Genomic DNA, 18,727 nt, shown 5'->3' on the forward strand with positions numbered 1-18,727 from the left:
TCTGAGGAGAATCTGTCGTGCGTGTCTTTGGATGTGTCTTATTTACTGCATGCTCAGGCTCAAACGGAGGGTCATGAATGAAAGTTTTCTAGGCCTGCTTCAAGATTTTATTTATTTTTAATTGTGTACGTCTTTCGTATCAGCTCAAGCACATGTGTGTGATCATACAGTATGTGGGAGAGACGCACATGCCAGTTGAAGTCTTTGTGGAAGTGGACTTGGCTTCCCTAACTAAATGCTCAGTGAGAGTGGGTGCGTTTAGTTTCCTCTCTCTGCGTCATTGCCTGTGTTTCGAGGATATTCCTGAAACGGCACTAATGAGATGTGTGAGAGTGTGTGTGTGAGTGTGTGTGTGTGTGAGAGAGTGTGTGTGAGTGTGTGTGTGAGTGTGAGTGTGTGTGTGAGCGAGAGGGAGTGTGTGTGCGTGTGTGTGCGTGTGTGTGTGTGTGTGTGTGTGTGTGTGTGTTTCCTGAACGTCCTGCGCTCATGCCGGCTGGGTGGGGATGGGCTTCCTGCAGGAAATCTTTGGGAAGGAGCTGTGTAGGTCCGTGCGGCTGTTTACTTGCAGCCGAACGGGCGTCTGTCCCAGCTGGAGGACAAACCTTCCCCACCGCGCTCTCCGCTTTTCTCGAGCTCGCCTCGTCTCGGTGAGTCTCCCGGTCTCAGCCGCCTGCTGCTCGTTCCTCCTCTTTTCCCTTTCGTTAGAACGCTAAGTGTGTTTTTTTTTGGGGGTTTAAATGTGTGACACCTCTGTGCGGAGAGGAAATTATGTGTTGGGGGAGGAATGCGAGTTATGCACCACGCTGATATCCTGCCAGGAGCCGGCTAGCCTCTCCCCCGTCCCCCGTCCCCTGCCCCGGGCTGGGGTTACGCGGGTGGTGCTCGCCCGCTGCTCGCTCGCTGCTCGGTGGGGCGCGTCTCGCGCTTTTTGGTCCGGATGGTTTTCAGCGGGTCCGGCCGAACGCGGGGCTGTGTTCAGGTTCTGATACCGTGCTCTGTAGGGATTTGACTGTGCTCAGTGTTGAGTATGCGGTGGCTGTAGCCTGGGGGGGGGGGTTAGCCACTCGGTGTTGAGTGTGCGGTGGCTGTAGCCTGGGGGGGGGGTTAGCCACTCAGTGTTGAGTGTGCGGTGGCTGTAGCCTGGGGGGGGGTTAGCCACTCAGTGTTGAGTGTGCGGTGGCTGTAGCCTGGGGGGGGGTTAGCCACTCAGTGTTGAGTGTGCGGTGGCTGTAGCCTGGGGGGGGGTTAGCCACTCAGTGTTGAGTGTGCGGTGGCTATAGCCTGGAGGGGGGTTAGCCACTCAGTGTTGAGTGTGCGGTGGCTGTAGCTGGGGGGGGGTTAGCCACTCAGTGTTGAGTGTGCGGTGGCTGTAACCTGGGGGGGTTAGCCACTCAGTGTTGAGTGTGCGGTGGCTGTAGCCTGGGGGGGTTAGCCACTCAGTGTTGATGTGTGCGAGAGAGAGAGAGAGAGAGGGAGGGGTTGCTGTGGCTGCAGGTGGTCTGTTAGGGCTGTGTTTTCCTGGCTAGCGTCTGATTGGCTGCTGTTACGAGAGCGGTTTGTGAGACCGCGGTGCTGTTGGGTTGGGATACGGGGCGTTTGGGTGGAGTCTGTGTACTCAGCGTGAGCGTAGGGTTGCGTGGGCGCTCGTTCTGATCCGAATCTGCGGTGTTAGAGGAGCGCTCTGTCCCAGCTCGGAGCGTCCCGTCCAGCGGGGGGCATTCTTTTCGCCGGTCACCTTTGGATATCCACCGCCGCTTTCCTGAAACAGACCGAGAAAGCAGTGAAAGCAGAGTAAATTGCTCTGGCGAATGCGAGGCATCAATTGTAAAGCGCTTTGGATAAAAGCGCTATATAAATGCAGTCCATTTACCATTTACCTTTGACCCTCCGCCCCCTCTTCCCCCCCACCAAGGCTGGTGGCTGACGGCCATTTCAAGTCTGCCTGGCCTGGAGCCCCCGCCATCTCTGACCCGTTGTTCCTGCACTCCCCCTCCCCCCCCGCAGAGATCGGGTTTCGGGTTGCCAGGTTTTGGTTTCTGTTCCTGTACGACTGAGTGAGGCGACGGTCAGACCCGCCTCACAATCGGGGGCCGGCCCACACCCTGATTACCCCGCCCCCCCCCACGGGAAGGAAATGGGGGGGGGGGGGGGGGCTGGAGGCGTGGGGTGGGGGGGGGGGTACTCTAAAGCCTCATCACAATGAGCGCTGAAATCACCCAGCGTCTGTAAAACCAGAGATGGCCAATGAGACGGCAGCCAAAAGTGAAGTGCAAAGAGGGAGAGCATGTAGCACAAGGTTTAGGTGTGCCGTCTGACCGGGGGGGGGGGGCGGTGGTCAGCCAGAAGATTTGGGGGGGGGGGGGGTAAGAATGGAGTTTCACGCAGGGGTGGAGGGTGTAGCAGGAGATTTGGGGGGGGGGGGGGTAAGAGCGGAGTTGAACACCGGGGCAAGTCTGTTTCCTGTAGACACATTCCAGCTCAGGACAAATGGGACATGCAGTGAAACAAAGACGACGTTGCTCGGGGTGGGTGGGAGGGGGGTGACGTGGTCAAGGAGCGCAGGGGCGTAGCAGCGTCTCCACAGGGGCGTAGCAGCGTCTCCACAGGGGCGTAGCAGTGTCTCCACAGGGGCTGCCGTGTGCGTACGTTTGAGAAGTGAGCGTGTTGCCGCTCGAGGTAAAAGCACAGGTTACCGAGGAGCCGGTGAGATATGCGTTCTGTGTGAGGTCATCAGGGGTCATGTTTTCTTTCTTTCTTCTTCCCTCCTACACTGACTTTTACAAGCGCTGCTAGCTTGTTTGCCTAAGCTTGTGTGTGTGCGTTTAGTGCCGGTTTATGTCCTCTCGCCTAATTTCGTCGAAGAGGCCCTGTTACACATCCCTGTTCCTGTCCACCTTTGGATCCGTGTCAGTATGGGTTAGTGTTACACATCCCTGTTCCACCTCTGGATCCGTGTCAGTATGGGTTAGTGTTACACATCCCTGTTCCTGACCACCTCTGGATCCGTGTCAGTATGGGTTAGTGTTACACATCCCTGTTCCACCTCTGGATCCGTGTCAGTATGGGTTAGTGTTACACATCCCTGTTCCACCTCTGGATCCGTGTCAGTATGGGTTAGTGTTACACATCCCTGTTCCACCTTTGGATCCGTGTCAGTATGGGCTAGTGTTACACATCCCTGTTCCTGTCCACCTTTGGATCCGTGTCAGTATGGGTTAGTGTTACACATCCCTGTTCCACCTTTGGATCCGTGTCAGTATGGGTTAGTGTTACACATCCCTGTTCCTGACCACCTTTGGATCCGTGTCAGTATGGGTTAGTGTTACACATCCCTGTTCCTGTCCACCTTTGGATCCGTGTCAGTATGGGTTAGTGTTACACATCCCTGTTCCTGTCCACCTTTGGATCCGTGTCAGTATGGGTTAGTGTTACACATCCCTGTTCCTGTCCACCTTTGGATCCGTGTCAGTATGGGTTAGTGTTACACATCCCTGTTCCACCTTTGGATCCGTGTCAGTATGGGTTAGTGTTACACATCCCTGTTCCTGACCACCTTTGGATCCGTGTCAGTATGGGTTAGTGTTACACATCCCTGTTCCTGTCCACCTTTGGATCCGTGTCAGTATGGGTTAGTGTTACACATCCCTGTTCCACCTCTGGATCCGTGTCAGTATGGGTTAGTGTTACACATCCCTGTTCCACCTCTGGATCCGTGTCAGTATGGGTTAGTGTTACACATCCCTGTTCCACCTCTGGATCCGTGTCAGTATGGGTTAGTCTGTGCACATCTGCTTTCAGTGCTTTAAACACACATCCTGATAATTTGTTGGGTTTTTTTTTTTAATTGTTCATATCTCCATCAATAAAAATTAATTTGACAGTTAATTACATCATCATACAAAAGCGTCATGTTGCTGTTACTTAAGGAAATAGCATTTGGTCTGTCCACAAATATAGTGTGTCTTACACTTTTAGAACTGCAACACAGTCTGTTTATACCACTTGGTATTTTGCTGGAGCGATTCGGGTTAATTACGTTTGCTCAAGGGTGCGACGGCAGTGCCCCGGCTGGGAATCGAGCCTGCAACCTCCGAGCTACACACCCAGCGGCCTGACCAACCGCTGCGCTGCTCTGCTGCCTGCGAGTGTGGCGGTGAGCAGCTGAGGTGCGTTCAGCGCCGGCGTTGAGGCTCCCAGGCGTTGAGCTTCTCTCGTTTTCTTTGAAAGGCGGCAACCGCGTTTTGAGTTCCGCGCGGCGGGAGAAGGGCCGACCGCGGCGGTACTCGCGGGGAAAAGCGCGGCGTTTACCGCCGGCGCCTTACTCTGCGCGCTTCCTGCATTCTTCTGTCCGCTTGGGTCACGGCCGGAGCCCAGTAGCGCCAGCCGGCGCGGGTCGCCGTGGAGATTTGCGGTGCTGGGCTAATGAGGTGGAAAGTGCTAGCCTTCGCGTATTTAGCGCCACCATTAGCGATGAGCCACCCCTGCCTGCCCAACCCCCAACCCCCCCCCCCCAGAGCTGCCCGTGGCCATGCCCACAGCTCCTCCCATTGATTCTGTTGGCCTGATACAGCTGTGGAACATCACAAGCAGGGGGAGGGGCCAGAGTGTGACACGGGCCGGCCCCCAGGGTGGGGGGGCGGGGGGCGGAGGGCGGAGTCTGACCAAAAGGGTCCATGGCTTTAACGTGATTATGACCCCTCTGGGGAAATGAGAATGACGTCACACCGCAGTGCTTCAGCGGGAGTGTGGCCTGTTCTCTCAGGTCATCGCATAAAAGAAAAGCGTTTCATTAATAAAAGAACTGCACATTGATGGAGCTTTTGTTTTAGTTTCTGTTTTTTTAAAAAGTAGGTTGTGTGTGTGAATGAATGTGTGTGTGTGTGTGTGTGTGTGTGTGTGAACGCAACGCTAACCTTCCGCCTCCACTCGCTTGGCAGTTAAAACGAAGACCCCCTACAGCAGCGCAGGCTGAATCTTGGCGCTCCCACGCTGTGAAGCTTCAAAATAGCGGCCTGCACAAAAAAAACAGTGGTTTTAGCGGAGTGGTGGAGGGGGATGCTGCCTCGAAACAGAATTTATCAGACAAGCAGACACTGTTGCCTCTAATGCATTCAATTAGCCCGGTGCTGAATGGGTCCCATGTGACGCGCTCGTCTCTGGCAGGCTGCCGGCTGCAGCTGAATTAGATAAATGAATCCCATCTTTCTGCCTCCTGCAGAAAACTTATTTGTTTTGGTGCCGGTGAGATTGGAACGCTCGCGTTCCCCCTTTGCAGTATTGGTTAGGTGGGGAACTGAAACATCAAATTTAACTGGCCAATTTAGTTGGTACGGGTCCCCCCCCCCCCCCCCCCCCGAGACTGGTTAGTTCACTGGATGGCATATCCCTGCTGATTCTGTAGCCATTGGAGGTTTTTTGGAAAACCTAAAACATGATGTCCCCCCACACCTTTCTCTCCAATTTAAAATGTCTAATGCCATTTATCAGCACTCACTGCTGCAATCTGCACTATCAGTTTAAGAGAGAAGACCAGCATGTGCTCTTCTCCAACGCATGTGATGTCAGCCAACAGTTTTAATCACACCACAGCTCACCAATTGGGCTCACATGGACATGAGGCAGAGGAAGACACTTAATGTGCAGCTCAACAGGATGATGTCCAACAATGACAATGGAGAACAATTTTGATACCAGTCTGTGGGGCCCATCCATGCACTAGAACAGAGCCTTAACAGATACCAGTCTGTAGGGCCCATCCATGCACTAGAACAGAGCCTTAACAGATACCAGTCTGTAGGGCCCATCCATGCACTAGAGCAGTGACCTAACAGATACCAGTCTGTGTGGCCCATCCATGCACTATAGCAGTGCCCTAACAGATACCAGACTGTGGGGCCCATCCATGCTCTAGAGCAGTGACCTAACAGATACCAGTCTGTAGGGCCCATCCATGCACTAGAGCAGTGACCTAACAGATACCAGTCTGTAGGGCCCATCCATGCACTAGAGCAGTGACCTAACAGATACCAGTCTGTAGGGCCCATCCATGCACTAGAGCAGTGACCTAACAGATACCAGTCTGTAGGGCCCATCCATGCACTAGAACAGAGCCTTAACAGATACCAGACTGTGGGGCCCATCCATGCACTAGAACAGTGCCTTAACAGATACCAGACTGTGGGGCCCATCCATGCACTAGAACAGTGCCTTAACAGATACCAGACTGTGGGACCCATCCATGCACTAGAACAGAGCCTTAACAGATACCAGACTGTGGGGCCCATCCATGCACTAGAACAGTGCCTTAACAGATACCAGTCTGTAGGACCCATCCATGCACTAGAACAGTGCCTTAACAGATACCAGACTGTGGGGCCCATCCATGCACTAGAACAGGGCCTTAACAGATACCAGACTGGTGCCCAACCATGCGCGAGAACAGTGCAAATCTGATTATAGACCAGCACTCTTGGTCTGACATGACTTGCTGTATGAAAACAAGTACAGTTCGCTAACTGATACGCAACATTGCTTTTTAGCCTTCCCTTTAAAAAATCTAATGCAAGTCTTTCAAAAGTGAATTGAAATTTTGAAGAGAGTGCTTCACTGGGTCTGGTATTTTAATTTTCAGCATCAATGGTTTTTTTTATTTTTTATTTTTTGGTGTCAGAGACGAGAGCGTAGAGCTTGTGATGGGCTTGTCTCTTAGCCAGGACTGTTCAGCTCGAAGCACGTCTGACGTTGCGTTCTGTTTGGTATGCTCTTCTGTTATCTCCTGCTTCATGGGATATGGATTTATGATAGCAGAAGTTGCCTTCAGTGGTCACACCCCCCCCCCTTCCCTTCCCTCCAAAAAATCCTTCTTTTTGAGGGCAGTCATGTGGCATTAGCTCACCTTGAATAAACAGAGCAGTAGCACGCCTCGAGGTGTCCCCTGTCCCATCTGGTTGGTGCCGTCTGCCTCCTCCTACCGTGCAGAGGAAGGACCCCAGCGGCATGAGACAGAACGGCAAAGGGGCACCAATAGAGCTGTCTTAAGAACTGCCTGTCTGAAATGAAGCCTCAGTCTCCTGCTAGTGCACTAACAACTGTGAGAATGGAAACAAGACTGCCCCCCCCCCCCCAGATGGATAATGGACATACAGTAATGGGACTGTAATATAATTTACCTTGAGGGGGTCGGGAGTAGGGGATGGCTCCAATTCCCCCCCCCCCCCTTTCTTCCGCAGCCCCCCATTGGTCAGTTCATCCACTCTGCCCCACACGCTTACCGGCCTGCTCAGGGTGGTTTATGCCCTCCTGGGGACGTCTGGCGCTGGGTGTGTAGGGGATTTAAGGGGTTCAGCAGAATAAAGATTGATATTTTAAGCACAGTAGCCCCCCCCCCCCCCCCTCAGCCGCTCATTGGCCGGTGTCTGGCACCGCGCCGGCTGCCCCGGGCGCTAAACCGGTTGGTATATTCACCGCTGGACTAAACGGCTGAGTGTCATACGGTCTGTTTTATTTCAGACGGAGCGGGGCACGGGAAAGGCCCGTCTTCTCGTCCCGGTTTAACTTAAAGACGCTGAAACACGCGCCCTCGTGAAAGTCGTTTTGGGCACGCCGCAGCATGAAAATTAAAAAATAATAATTTTACCGAAGCATGTCCGTAATTTTTCCTGAGTGCCCACGCAGACATGTGCGGTAGCAGCTGAGGTGTGTGCGTTTTGGTGTTCGGCGCGTTTTGGTGTTCAGTCGGGCTCCTCTGCACACGTCGGCCATTTCACACGTTTAAGGAAGGGATCTGCGGCTGGGGAGGATTTAACCTTCAGTCTTTTTACGGCGTACGGGCGCTTGTGTGAGCCTCGTAAGTCCTTGAGCCTCGTTCTCGTTCAGGGAAAGGCACGCAAACGCGCCACTGGCTTCAGTGAGACCCTGGAACGGGCTGGTTCGGTTGGCCGGGATGGCACGCCTGCAGACACCCATCTTCCTCTCTCTGTACAACAGCCAAACCCCCAGCTGGGCCCCTCCAGCTGTTTGGCCCCCCATTGTTGGGCCCCCAGCAGATACCCCCAGCGGTCAGGCCCCCAGCAGATACCCCCAGCGGTCAGGCCCCCAGCAGATACCCCCAGCGGTCAGGCCCCCAGCAGATACCCCCAGCGGTCAGGCCTCCAGCAGTTACACCCCCCCCCCCCCTCCAGCAGTTATGCTCTTCAGCAGTTGGGTCCAGAGCAGTTGGGCCTGCCTCAGATTACTGCCTCTGAAATGAAGACTCATTTTCCTGGTTTATTTTTGGCAGTAATGCGTCTTTTGGCATCACCAATACATTTCCCTCCCCTTCTTTGATGTCTTTTTTTCTTTTTAAGTCCTCTTTTCGTTTTTTGAGGGAGGTTAAGAACAAAACAAAAATCAATAGCTCAAAATCCGAGCAGACTTTGGGTCTCAGCCCAGACCCTGACGGGCTCTTGACACTCTGTGCCAAAAGAACAACGGGCCTTATTCTTTTATTCATGCGATTCAGATGTGTTCACTTTATCCTTGGCTGCCCCGCCCCGCGTTTAATTCAAAGCGGCTCCCAGCGCTGGAATGGGGGACGGGGCAGGAAGCGATCCGTCACCTCTAATTAATTTACATCCAGCCCAAAGCAGAAAGCCTTTTCATAGACGGCCTTAATATAGGTCGGCCATTAATAAATTATTCACATTTCAGATGCCGTTAATATCTGCAGAGGAGGTTGTCTGAGGTAACAGGATGGGCTAACTCGGGCGCTCTCTACAGTTGGGTCCATTTGGTATTTCGAGGTTAACCCCCCCCCCCCCCGGCCTCCCGCCTCTTGTACCCCCCCGGAAATGACCTGGCCTTTTTAGAACTTGCCCTGAGAGGAAGAGCATCTCTGTTCACACGTTCCTCACCATAGAGGCGTGGGCCTGGGTCATGCGCCTTGATTTTGTGAGCAGCGGGGTCACATTTCTGGCTGCGGGGGTGGGGTGGGGTGGGGGGTGGGGTGGGTTCAGGTGGGGGGGCCCAGTGGCAGTTCCCTCTTTTGTTTTCTGGCACTTTCTCCCACATCGTTGCATGGACACAGGCCCTGCGTTTTGAAGGGGGGGACGTGTATGGGGTGAGTTATGGAAAGTTCTGGAAAGTGTCCCCCTGTTTTTTTATGTGCTGTGCTAAACTGAGCTGCGTCTAATGTCAGGCGCTGAGTTTCCTAACGGATTGCGAAATCATTCGCCGATGACACGCGTCGATAGTGGATTTCTGGTGCTGCCACGCTGTGGTTGACGTCTCATGAACCATAACTCTTAAACCACGGCTGGCGTGATCTTTAATTGATCTACTTTGCGGTACGTTTCATTAGTAAGGCCTTTGTGGTTGTGGTTGATGTCTCATGAACTATAACTCTTGAACCACGGCTGTCGTGATATTTAATTAATCTTCTTTGCGGTACGTTTCATTAGTAAACCCTTGGCAGCTTTTCCTGTCAAGGCGATCAAGCGGAGAACATGCCTCCATATTGGGAGTGCTGGATACTTGCATTGTTTTTGGCGAGCAACGCGGAGTATTCTGCCTGGGTATTCTGGGTATTCTGATAGGTTTTCAGGCGGGTTTGTGGTGGAGGAACGTTAGCCTCGATCTGCTCAGTGAGTCAGTGGAGTGGAGCTGGGATCTGGGGGGGTATTCCTGGCGGCGGTGTGTGGCAGTGTGTGGTTTGAGCCCACGCGCCGGGGACTGTGGAGCCGGAGGCGGCAGATGTGAGTGAGTGAGTGAGTAAGTGAGTGAGTGAGAGAGAGAGAGGAGAGAGAGAGAGAGGGAGAGATCCAAGAGAGAGAGACAGAGAGACAGAGAGAGAGAGAGAGAGAGAGAGGGAGAGATCCAAGAGAGAGATCTCGGCTACCCGCCGCGGAGGAGAGCGTTTTGGCGTGGCGAATGTTGACTCACTCAAGTGCAGTATGCTTCCAGCACAGGGCCAACGTGGAACTGTGTGTGTGTGTGTGTGTGTGCGCGCGTGTGCGTGTGTGCGTATGTGTGTGTGTGCGTGTGTGTGTGTGCTGTGTGTTTAGTGAATGTGTATGCTAGTACAATGCTAGTACATGCACAGTGTTCTGTGTGTGCATTGGTTCCATTAATGTGTGTTCATACGTCATGAAGGTGTGATGTATTTTCTTGTGGACAGTCACAGTCACAGTGAGATGCAGGTCTAATCCTTGGTTCCCCTGGTCTCTGCAGCTCCACCTGGCAGCCCTGGCCTCGCTGAAGGGGGACGTGGTGGAGCTGAACAAGCGTCTTCTGCAGAGCGAGCGGGAGAGGGACCAGCTGGAGAAGAGGCTGGCCAAGGCTCAGGTGAGTCCCCCTGCGGGGCCCAGCGCCCCTTCGAAAATTACCCATGGGCCCCCTTTCAAAACCAGGAGAATAGGGCTCTCCCGCTCCAACGAAACCCACTCCCGTACCTGGGCCTGAAGTTACTCAGATTTGTTTGTTTCGTTGCAGTCAGTTACTCCTGGTTGTCACGGTAATGGGTAGCTTAACCGCAATCACGGCGGCTAGTTAGCAGGCTAAAGGAAAATTAGCGATTACTTTTTTTCATGTGGAGAAATATTTCAAAATGACCTTTTAGCTCCTTTTAAAATCAGCAGTCTGGAGAGGACAGAGGAAATGTTAGAAATTGGTATTTGTATTTTATAGGGTGGTGATTTTAAACCAGTTTTGAATTGCTGATCATCATGTTTTCAAAAATTGATTGACTAAGTGAACAACGGAGGGTTACCAAGTGAAGCGGGCGTGTTTGTGAAGTAAAGTTTAGTTTAGATAGCAGGTGGAATCACCATCACATCCTGCTGTGTCTTCAGGTTTTACAACTTGGTCCATTTGTCTGCCATGCGACTCACTGAGGGAGAAACAATTGCGGTGTCATTTTATTTATTTATTTATTTTATTTTACATAAAAATTAGCCTCCTCTACTGTCAAGTGAGACTCAATTGAGAGGGAGTGTTGAATTATCCTGAGCATTAACAACACAAAGGTTTAATGTTAATAAGGTGACGCAATGTGTTCCAGTTGTGGCTTTGAGAACGACCCAGTTGTCGGTTGCCATTTTATACTTGGTTTTTGGACACTGCTGTTTTTGCCTGAACCTGTCTTTGTCAAAACAAAGATTCTCAGCAGTGCTTTTAAACAGTCTGACATGTTACTGCACCGCCTGGGGAAAAATCAGTTGCAAAATATCCTGGCATTAAGGTAAATTTGTCTTGGCCAAGCCCGAAACTGCCTGAAAGGCTATTTCCTGTTGTCTTGTTAAATATTGTCCCACCTGAATGAAATGGGTTCCACGTTTCCCTTGGTTTCGATGTTAGAAATGAGCCGTGCCAGTCCCGCTCTCCCATCTATTCCGATAAAAAGGCAGGTCGGTCTCGGGAATGCTTGGCACGCGCGAGCGTATCCCATATGCCACGTCTAATGGGAATCGTCAGTATCCATGCCAACCGTGCGGAATGTGTCAGCTTTGTGGCGCTGTCTGTGTGAGGGTAGAGCTGTGTGTGTGTGTGTGTGTGTGTGTGTTTGTACATGTGTTTGTGTGTGTATGCGTGTGCGTCCTTGCATGCGTGTGTGTGTGTGTGTGTGCATGTCTGTGTGTGTGTTTGTATATGTCTATGTGTGTGTCTTTGTGTGTGTGTGTGTCTGTCTTTGTGTGTGTGTGTGTGTGTTTGTGTGTGTGTGTGTGTGTGTGTGTGTGTTTGTGTATATGTATGTGTGTGTGTCTGTGTTTGTGTATATGTATGTGTGTCTTTGTTTGTGTGTGTTTGTGTGTGTGTGTGTATGTGTGTGTGTGGACTTGTGTGTGTCTATGTGCACACATTGCACATGAAGCTCTGCAGCCGTGGCGTGTTGCAGACGTGTTTGTTCAGGAGAGCGGACGTTTGAGACCCTGGGCCTCGGGGCTTCCTGCTCTGATCCAAACTGCAGCAGAACTGCACCTTTAAAAAAAACACAAAAAAAACCTGCGATTGTTTGTTCTCTTGCAGTCCCTCTGTGTTCATTAAAAGCTCCGCTCCAGGCATAGCTGGCACACGGGCATCTTGCTTTCAGTAACTGACGACGTTCGAGCCTAAAAGGAATTACCCCCCCCACCCCCCCGCGCCCCCATGGAAGATTACCCAGAATCCTCAGTGGCGGCCTGTTTGTTGCATGGCTGTTAGCAGTTCCTCAGGCAGTTATTTGCGGTGATAGAGACGGGGTTCATTAGGGCAAAGGAGGCAATAAGTAAAAACTGGCGCTTAACTCCGTACAGGGCTCAGCCAGGGCAAGCTCTTGGCTGGGCTCATAAACAGGAAGCACTACGCTCACCGCCATTAAATACACTTGTCTGTGACCTTCGACCCCATTGAGAGACTAAATGCTGGGCTGGCTCATAAATCTGTTGCCTGCACGTGCGTTACCTCAAGAGTGTGGTTGAAAGGCCAGTTTGAGAAAACGTTTGGGGGGGGGGTGGGGGGGGATACTCTAGCCAGGATGTTCATCTACTGGACCCTAGCACTTTCAGCGGGAGAAAAACCCTTTTGATGTTTTGGGGTTTTAACAGGGTAACTTTTCCCCCGTGGGCCAGCCAGTTTAAACGGGAGGGGTATGGTCAACCGACGTCTCGCTCCGAATGCATTTCACAATTACTCGCGACCCTCGGCTGCACGTACGCTAGCCAGACTGTCTCCGCCGATCTTTCTCGCATCAGAAACAAAATGGCTGTCGCGTTCCACGCCGATGTCTCTTTTCCCGGGAGGTGAATGTTGTGGGATACCTTTTCCACACTGGCGCGAGGTGTTTCACCCCCGCCGTGGCATTCCACAGCCGAACGGCTAAGTGCTTTATCCTAGCACCACGGTGTGTGTATGTGCGAGTGAGTGAGTGTGTGCGTGCGAGTGAGTGTGTGTGTGTGTGCAGGGCCAGTGTTTGAATCCTCATTTTTGGGTGTTTGTAGTATAATGGCTAATGTTGAAGCCCTAGAGTGGCAGTGTGGCTGAGGCCTGTACAGGCAAGGAGAACCCTTCTCCTACCCCTGTACTTCGTCTAAAATGCTTTTGACACCCCTGGTGTTGGGGGGGGGGTTTATCGCAATATGAATGGGGGTCCCTGTGTCTGCAGGTCACGGGGTCTCGGACGACCTCTTGGCCTGTGTCCTGTGGCCATATTGGCTGAATGGTGTCATTGAAGGAGCGGACGGGTCGCTCGCCTACGTGTGTGCACCCTCAGGCCACTCCGCCCCCCCACCCTGCCCCCCCCCCAGCACCACACCGTTCCCATTGCAGGAGTCGTGAACAAAGCGTGGACTGTTGGCGCCTGCGATCTGTGCCAGAATGCGCACGCCACCTGAGCTTGTCATCACCTGAACTCTGCAGGCCTCATAAACGCGGGCGAGGGGGGAGAGACAAAGCCTCGCGTATTTAGAGTATTCTTTTTTAACATGCCCGCCCCCTTTAATTCACTTCTCGGGGCTCGTGGACTCGTGGCCCGCGAGATGTTCAGGACGCGCGCTCTTTCCCGCCGCTGGAGGAGCGGTAACGGTCTGGCCTCCCGCTGTATCGTTTGGTTTGGCCGAGGCCCAGTTCTCCCGACGGGGAGGCGAAACGGAGGTGACTGGGGGGGGGGGGGGGGGGGGGGGGGGGGTGCTGGTGAATGAAGAGCATTGTGTTCCACTCTGACTCCTAATCAGAGGGGGAAAACCCTGCTGGAAAGAAGTTCTCTCATTTGACGTGGAATTGTTTTTTTGTTTTTTTTAAACTTCTAACGGCATCTGGTGCCTGCAGTTGGGACGCCCTTGTGTGGCCACTTTCCACATCGAAAATCCTCTCCCTCTGTCCGGCCCTGGCAAACGCACTGTCTGCCCCAGGCCTTTCCGGGAAGCATATCACCCCTCCTTTCCCCCCTGGAACGCCCAGAGCACGCTGCGGAGTCGATACCGAGGGGCTCCGATAACGCTGCCCTCAGACCCGAGCCCAGAGCCGGAATGTCTGCCGCAGATAATCACACGCAGGCCCGGGGTTCCGCTTACACGGGAACACAGGAAGTCTCCCCACCGGAGGAGCCCGAAGAGAGGCGGCGTCTGGGTAGCTCCGCCCCCTCTCCAGCTGCAGGCCGGGTCGTTTACGCACGCCAGACGTGCAGACGGGGGATTCCTGGAATGATGGGGAAATTATGTTCTCCTTTCTCTCCTCTCCTAACCAAGCCGGACCAGGAAAACTGCACAGAGATCTTAGGAACTGTGGGGAGATCTTAGGAACTGCGCGGAGATCTTAGGAACTGAGGAGAGATCTTAGGAACTGTGGGGAGATCTTAGGAAATGCAGGGAGATCTTAGGAACTGTGGAGAGATCTTAGGAACTGCAGGGAGATCTTAGGAACTGTGGAGAGATCTTAGGAACTGCAGGGAGATCTTAGGAACTGCAGGGAGATCTTAGGAACTGTGGAGAGATCTTAGGAACTGCAGGGAGATCTTAGGAACTGAGGAGAGATCTTAGGAACTGCAGGGAGATATCTTAGGAACTGCTGGGAGACTTTAGGAACTGTGGGGAGATCAGAATGTAATAGTCCTTCTTTTACTTCAGGCCTTTTTAGGTGTAAGTAGTATTTCTTGCCAGTGAGCAGTTGTCTCTGCAAAGTAAAGCAGTTTCAAAAGCCGCGCCGTGAGTACTGACCACTGTACTTTGTCCTAAATTTTTTATTATTTTTTAAAATACAAATGATCATTTCTGTTGACCAACAGACTCAGTGAAAGGAAAAAGAGTAATGTTCGATCCGTGTAAAACGGCAAATGAAGCAGGTTTTGCGGAGATTATGCCCCAGGTTCAGCGGCCAATGAGATATTCATACCAGCCAATCAAATACCAGTTACTTTTGTTCAAGGCTATTTGCCTAGCAGCCCCCAAATATGTCTCTCTCCCAAAAATATGCACCCTTTTATCTGTGAGATGCAAAAAAAAAAAAGAAGATAATTCCTGCATCACAGGAGTAATGTGAAAAAGCTTGCATCTACTGTACACTGCGTTAGCAAACTTCCCACTAGCAACGGAATGCAAAGTAATAGCTGTTCAGATTTTATCCATTTTGTTTGCACGCATACACAATGCATATTATTCCTACATTGTTCTATAAATAGCAGATACGAGCAGAAAACAGTTTGGACCTTATGCGCATTTTTAACAAAAAAATGATAATCTGGCCCCCAAAGGAAAAGTGACGCGAAGAACCGCGAACGCGAGGAGAGGATAATTGCCATTCCGGAAACGATCCATAAACGGTTCTTATCAGCTGATCTGTCATTCGCGAATAGAGGGCGGGAGGCTGGGTTCTGATTTAATCCTGCCTGTAGGTCGGGAACGGAACAGACGGGCAATTTATGAAAAATAATTTCACATGCGATTCGTTTTGAAATGTTTCCTGTTTTCCGAGGCGAAACATAATGTCCTTTGGATTCATTCCATTGTTTTATTTATTTATTTTTTATTGTTGTTTTTTTTTTGTTTTTTTTGCGATCGATCTCTTGCTAAATTAATTCAAAGTGCGCTGCAGTTCTATAGGGGCAAATTGCCGTAACTAATGCAGTCATTAATCTGAGCCAAAGACCGCAAGCTTTGTCTGCGAGGCCCCCTCTTGTCTCCGTGGCGATTCACTGATGGTGCTCAGATTCTGCTGAGGGAGACAGAGATATGGCAGTCATCAGCACCACCGCAAAAACAGGCGGGCCTGTAGTCTGTGTGTGTGTGTGCGTGTGCGTGTGTGTATCTGCGGTACTGATGTGTGTGTGTGTGTGTGTTCTTGCGTGCGTGTCTGTGTGTGTGTGCGTGTGTGTGTGTGTGTATCTGCGGTACTGATGTGTGTGTGTGTGTGTGTGTTCTTGCGTGCGTGTCTGTGTGTGTGTGCGTGTGTGTATCTGCGGTACTGATGTGCATGCGTGCATGTGTGTGCGTGTGTGTGCGTGTGTGTGTGTGTGTGTGTGTGTGTGTGTGTGTGTGTGTGTGTATCTGCGGTACTGATGTGTGTGTGTGTGTGTGTTCTTGCGTGCGTGTCTGTGTGTGTGTGCGTGTGTGTGTGTGTGTATCTGCGGTACTGATGTGTGTGTGTGTGTGTGTTCTTGCGTGCGTGTCTGTGTGTGTGTGCGTGTGTGTGTTCCTGCAGTGTGAGCAGTCCCATCTGATGCGGGAGCATGAGGACGTGCAGGAGAGAACGACGCTGCGCTATGAGGAGAGGATCACTGAGCTGCACAGCATCATCGCCGAGCTCAACAAGAAGATAGACCTGCTGCAGGGCTCCGCCATCAGGTCAGAACCTCCACCTCCTACACCACCCGCCATCAGGTCAGAGCCTCCACCTCCTACACCACCCGCCCCCAGGTCAGAGCCCCCACCTCCTACACCACCCGCCCCCACGTCACAACCCCACCCTCCTACACCACCCGCCATCAGGTCAGAACCTCCACCCGCTTACACCACCCGCCATCAGGTCAGAGCCCCCACCTCCTACACCACCCGCCATCAGGTCAGAACCCCCACCTCCTACACCCTCACCATCACCTTCCACCAGGTCAGAACCCCCACCCTCCTACACCACCCGCCATCAGGTCAGAACCTCCACCCTCCTACACCACCCGCCTTCAGGTCAGAACCCCCACCCTCCTACACCACCTGCCACCAGGTCACAACCCCCACCCTCCTACACCACCCGCTATCAGGTCAGAACCCCCACCTGCCTTCACCACCCACCATCAGGTCAGAACCTCCACCCTCCTACACCACCCACCATCAGGTCAGAACCCCCACCCTCCTACACCACCTGCCACCAGGTCACAACCCCCACCCTCCTACACCACCCGCTATCAGGTCAGAACCCCCACCTGCCTTCACCACCCACCATCAGGTCAGAACCTCCACCCTCCTACACCACCCACCATCAGGTCAGAACCCCCACCCTCCTACACCACCTGCCACCAGGTCACAACCCCCACCCTCCTACACCACCCACCATGAGATTAGAAGCCCCACCTGCCTACACCACCCACCATCAGTTTAGAACCCCCACCCTCCTACATCACCCACGACCATCCGCCATCAGGTCAGAACCCCCACCCAGCCCAAGCTGCAGATAGGGTTGCCTTTTCTCCCCACGCTCCAACCCCCCCAACCCACCCCCCGCTCCCAAAAAGAGAGAAAAAAATCTCCAGTGACTTTAACTGTGGATGTTCTAGAATATGCCCTTTAAATGTTATAACAGATTTCTGTTTGTATTTGGAATAAAAAAATAACTGGACTCACATTTAAATTATAGTGTGCTTCACTCTGGTTCATAGACAGCTATTCATAATAAAGGTCATAACAAAATTTATTCAAAGCACACATGAAATCTTTCAGCAATCTGAATCTGAATGTCAGGACAAATACGATTTTGGCCTGTAGTAAAGATCGGTCAAGATCCGCAATACGCAGGGTGACAAGACCTGTATTTATGGCTGAGATTTTTATTTTTAAAAAGTAGTTTTGGCTCGCCTTCTGACTTTTCGGGTTTGTATTAGATGTGAGACGTGCGTGTGAGAGCAGACCGTGCAGAGAGTGTGGTTAAGACTGGGGTCCTGCGGAGGGTCTGGTTCTGAACACGGGGTTTAATTAACGCGGGCCGTCTGTTCTACTCAAACGGCGTCGACACGGCCCCTCGGCGGGGGGGCGCAGGGTCACCGCTGTGCTCCTTTCTGCCGTCTGTCCCTGTTAATGAATCGCTCCCAATCCGGGGGGCTCCGCGCACGTCAGACAGCCCTCTCTGTGAGGAGAGATGCGTCAAGAGCAACGACAACAACAAAAAAACGCCAGGATTTTTCCTTTTGAGAGTACGGTGTGTGCGTGTGTGTGTGTGTGTGTGCGCGTGTGCGTGTGCGTGTTTGTGTGTGTGTGTGTGTGTGTGTGTGTGTGTGTGTGTGTGAGTGTTAGAGTGTGTTAGAGTGTGTGTGAGTGTGTGTGTGTGTGTGCGCGTGTGTGTGTGTGCGCGTGTGTGTGTGTGCGCGTGTGTGTGTGTGTGCGTGTGCGTGTGCGCGTCCTGGTTGGGTCGACTCGAGCGCTCCAGAGGCGGGACGTACGCGTTAATGCTCAACCTGACGCCGTGTCGCGGCCTGGCTCCAGTTTCACTTCCGCGTGATTTATTGCCAGGGTAACAAATTTAACTTATGCCGTTCTTAACTTCGGAGGGGAGAGGGAGAGAGCGTAATAATTTCTCCCCTTTTCAATTACAAATATTGACTCTGGGTTTCTGGCGTCAGAAAGCGCCGGTTGGAGCCCTCTGATTTATGAGCTTTGCAGAATCGCCACGGCACACGACTGCCCTCTGAACAGGAAACTCCCCCCCCCCCCCCACTCCCACCCAACACCCCCCCCCCCAATCCCCAACACCCCCCCACCCGCCCGAGTCTTCGGGTGAGCAAAATATTTAAATAGGGCCCAGGGAGGGAACGGGGGGTTGATTGTTTACCGCGAAATGAAAACGGTCGATGAGGAGAAATTCCGAAGTGCTTCGCGTCGCAATTCGTTTTCGCACGCCAAAGCGTTTTCTCCCGCGAACGCTGGACGTGCTGAAATGACACTTTTGACAGACGGGGCCTTGCTTTGAGTGCCAAGTGCTTCAGAAACTCGCATTACTACATGCTAACTCGTGCGCCGCAATCGAAAATGATCTACGACCAGAACGTTAACTGACTTTTTTAAGCATGTGTATTACACGG

At 52.4% G+C, this 18,727-nt stretch overlaps 1 protein-coding gene across 4 annotated transcripts in view; it reads left to right on the forward strand.

The window, feature by feature from the left end:
• mcc (MCC regulator of WNT signaling pathway) overlaps positions 1 to 18,727 on the forward strand; it is a 90,224-nt gene that overhangs the window by 34,397 nt on the left and 37,100 nt on the right. For 3 of the 4 annotated variants that reach the window (XM_035391957.1, XM_035391958.1, XM_035391961.1), the window contains 2 exons: positions 10,207 to 10,320; positions 16,144 to 16,286. In XM_035391957.1, coding sequence (XP_035247848.1) covers positions 10,207 to 10,320; positions 16,144 to 16,286 — 257 coding nt within the window. Of the gene's footprint in view, positions 1 to 465; positions 648 to 10,206; positions 10,321 to 16,143; positions 16,287 to 18,727 lie in introns of those variants that run through there. The other variant, XM_035391960.1, reaches the window with a different exon arrangement.

Source organism: Anguilla anguilla, chromosome 14 (assembly GCF_013347855.1).
Source record: "Anguilla anguilla isolate fAngAng1 chromosome 14, fAngAng1.pri, whole genome shotgun sequence".
In the NCBI taxonomy this organism is placed as follows: domain Eukaryota; kingdom Metazoa; phylum Chordata; class Actinopteri; order Anguilliformes; family Anguillidae; genus Anguilla; species Anguilla anguilla.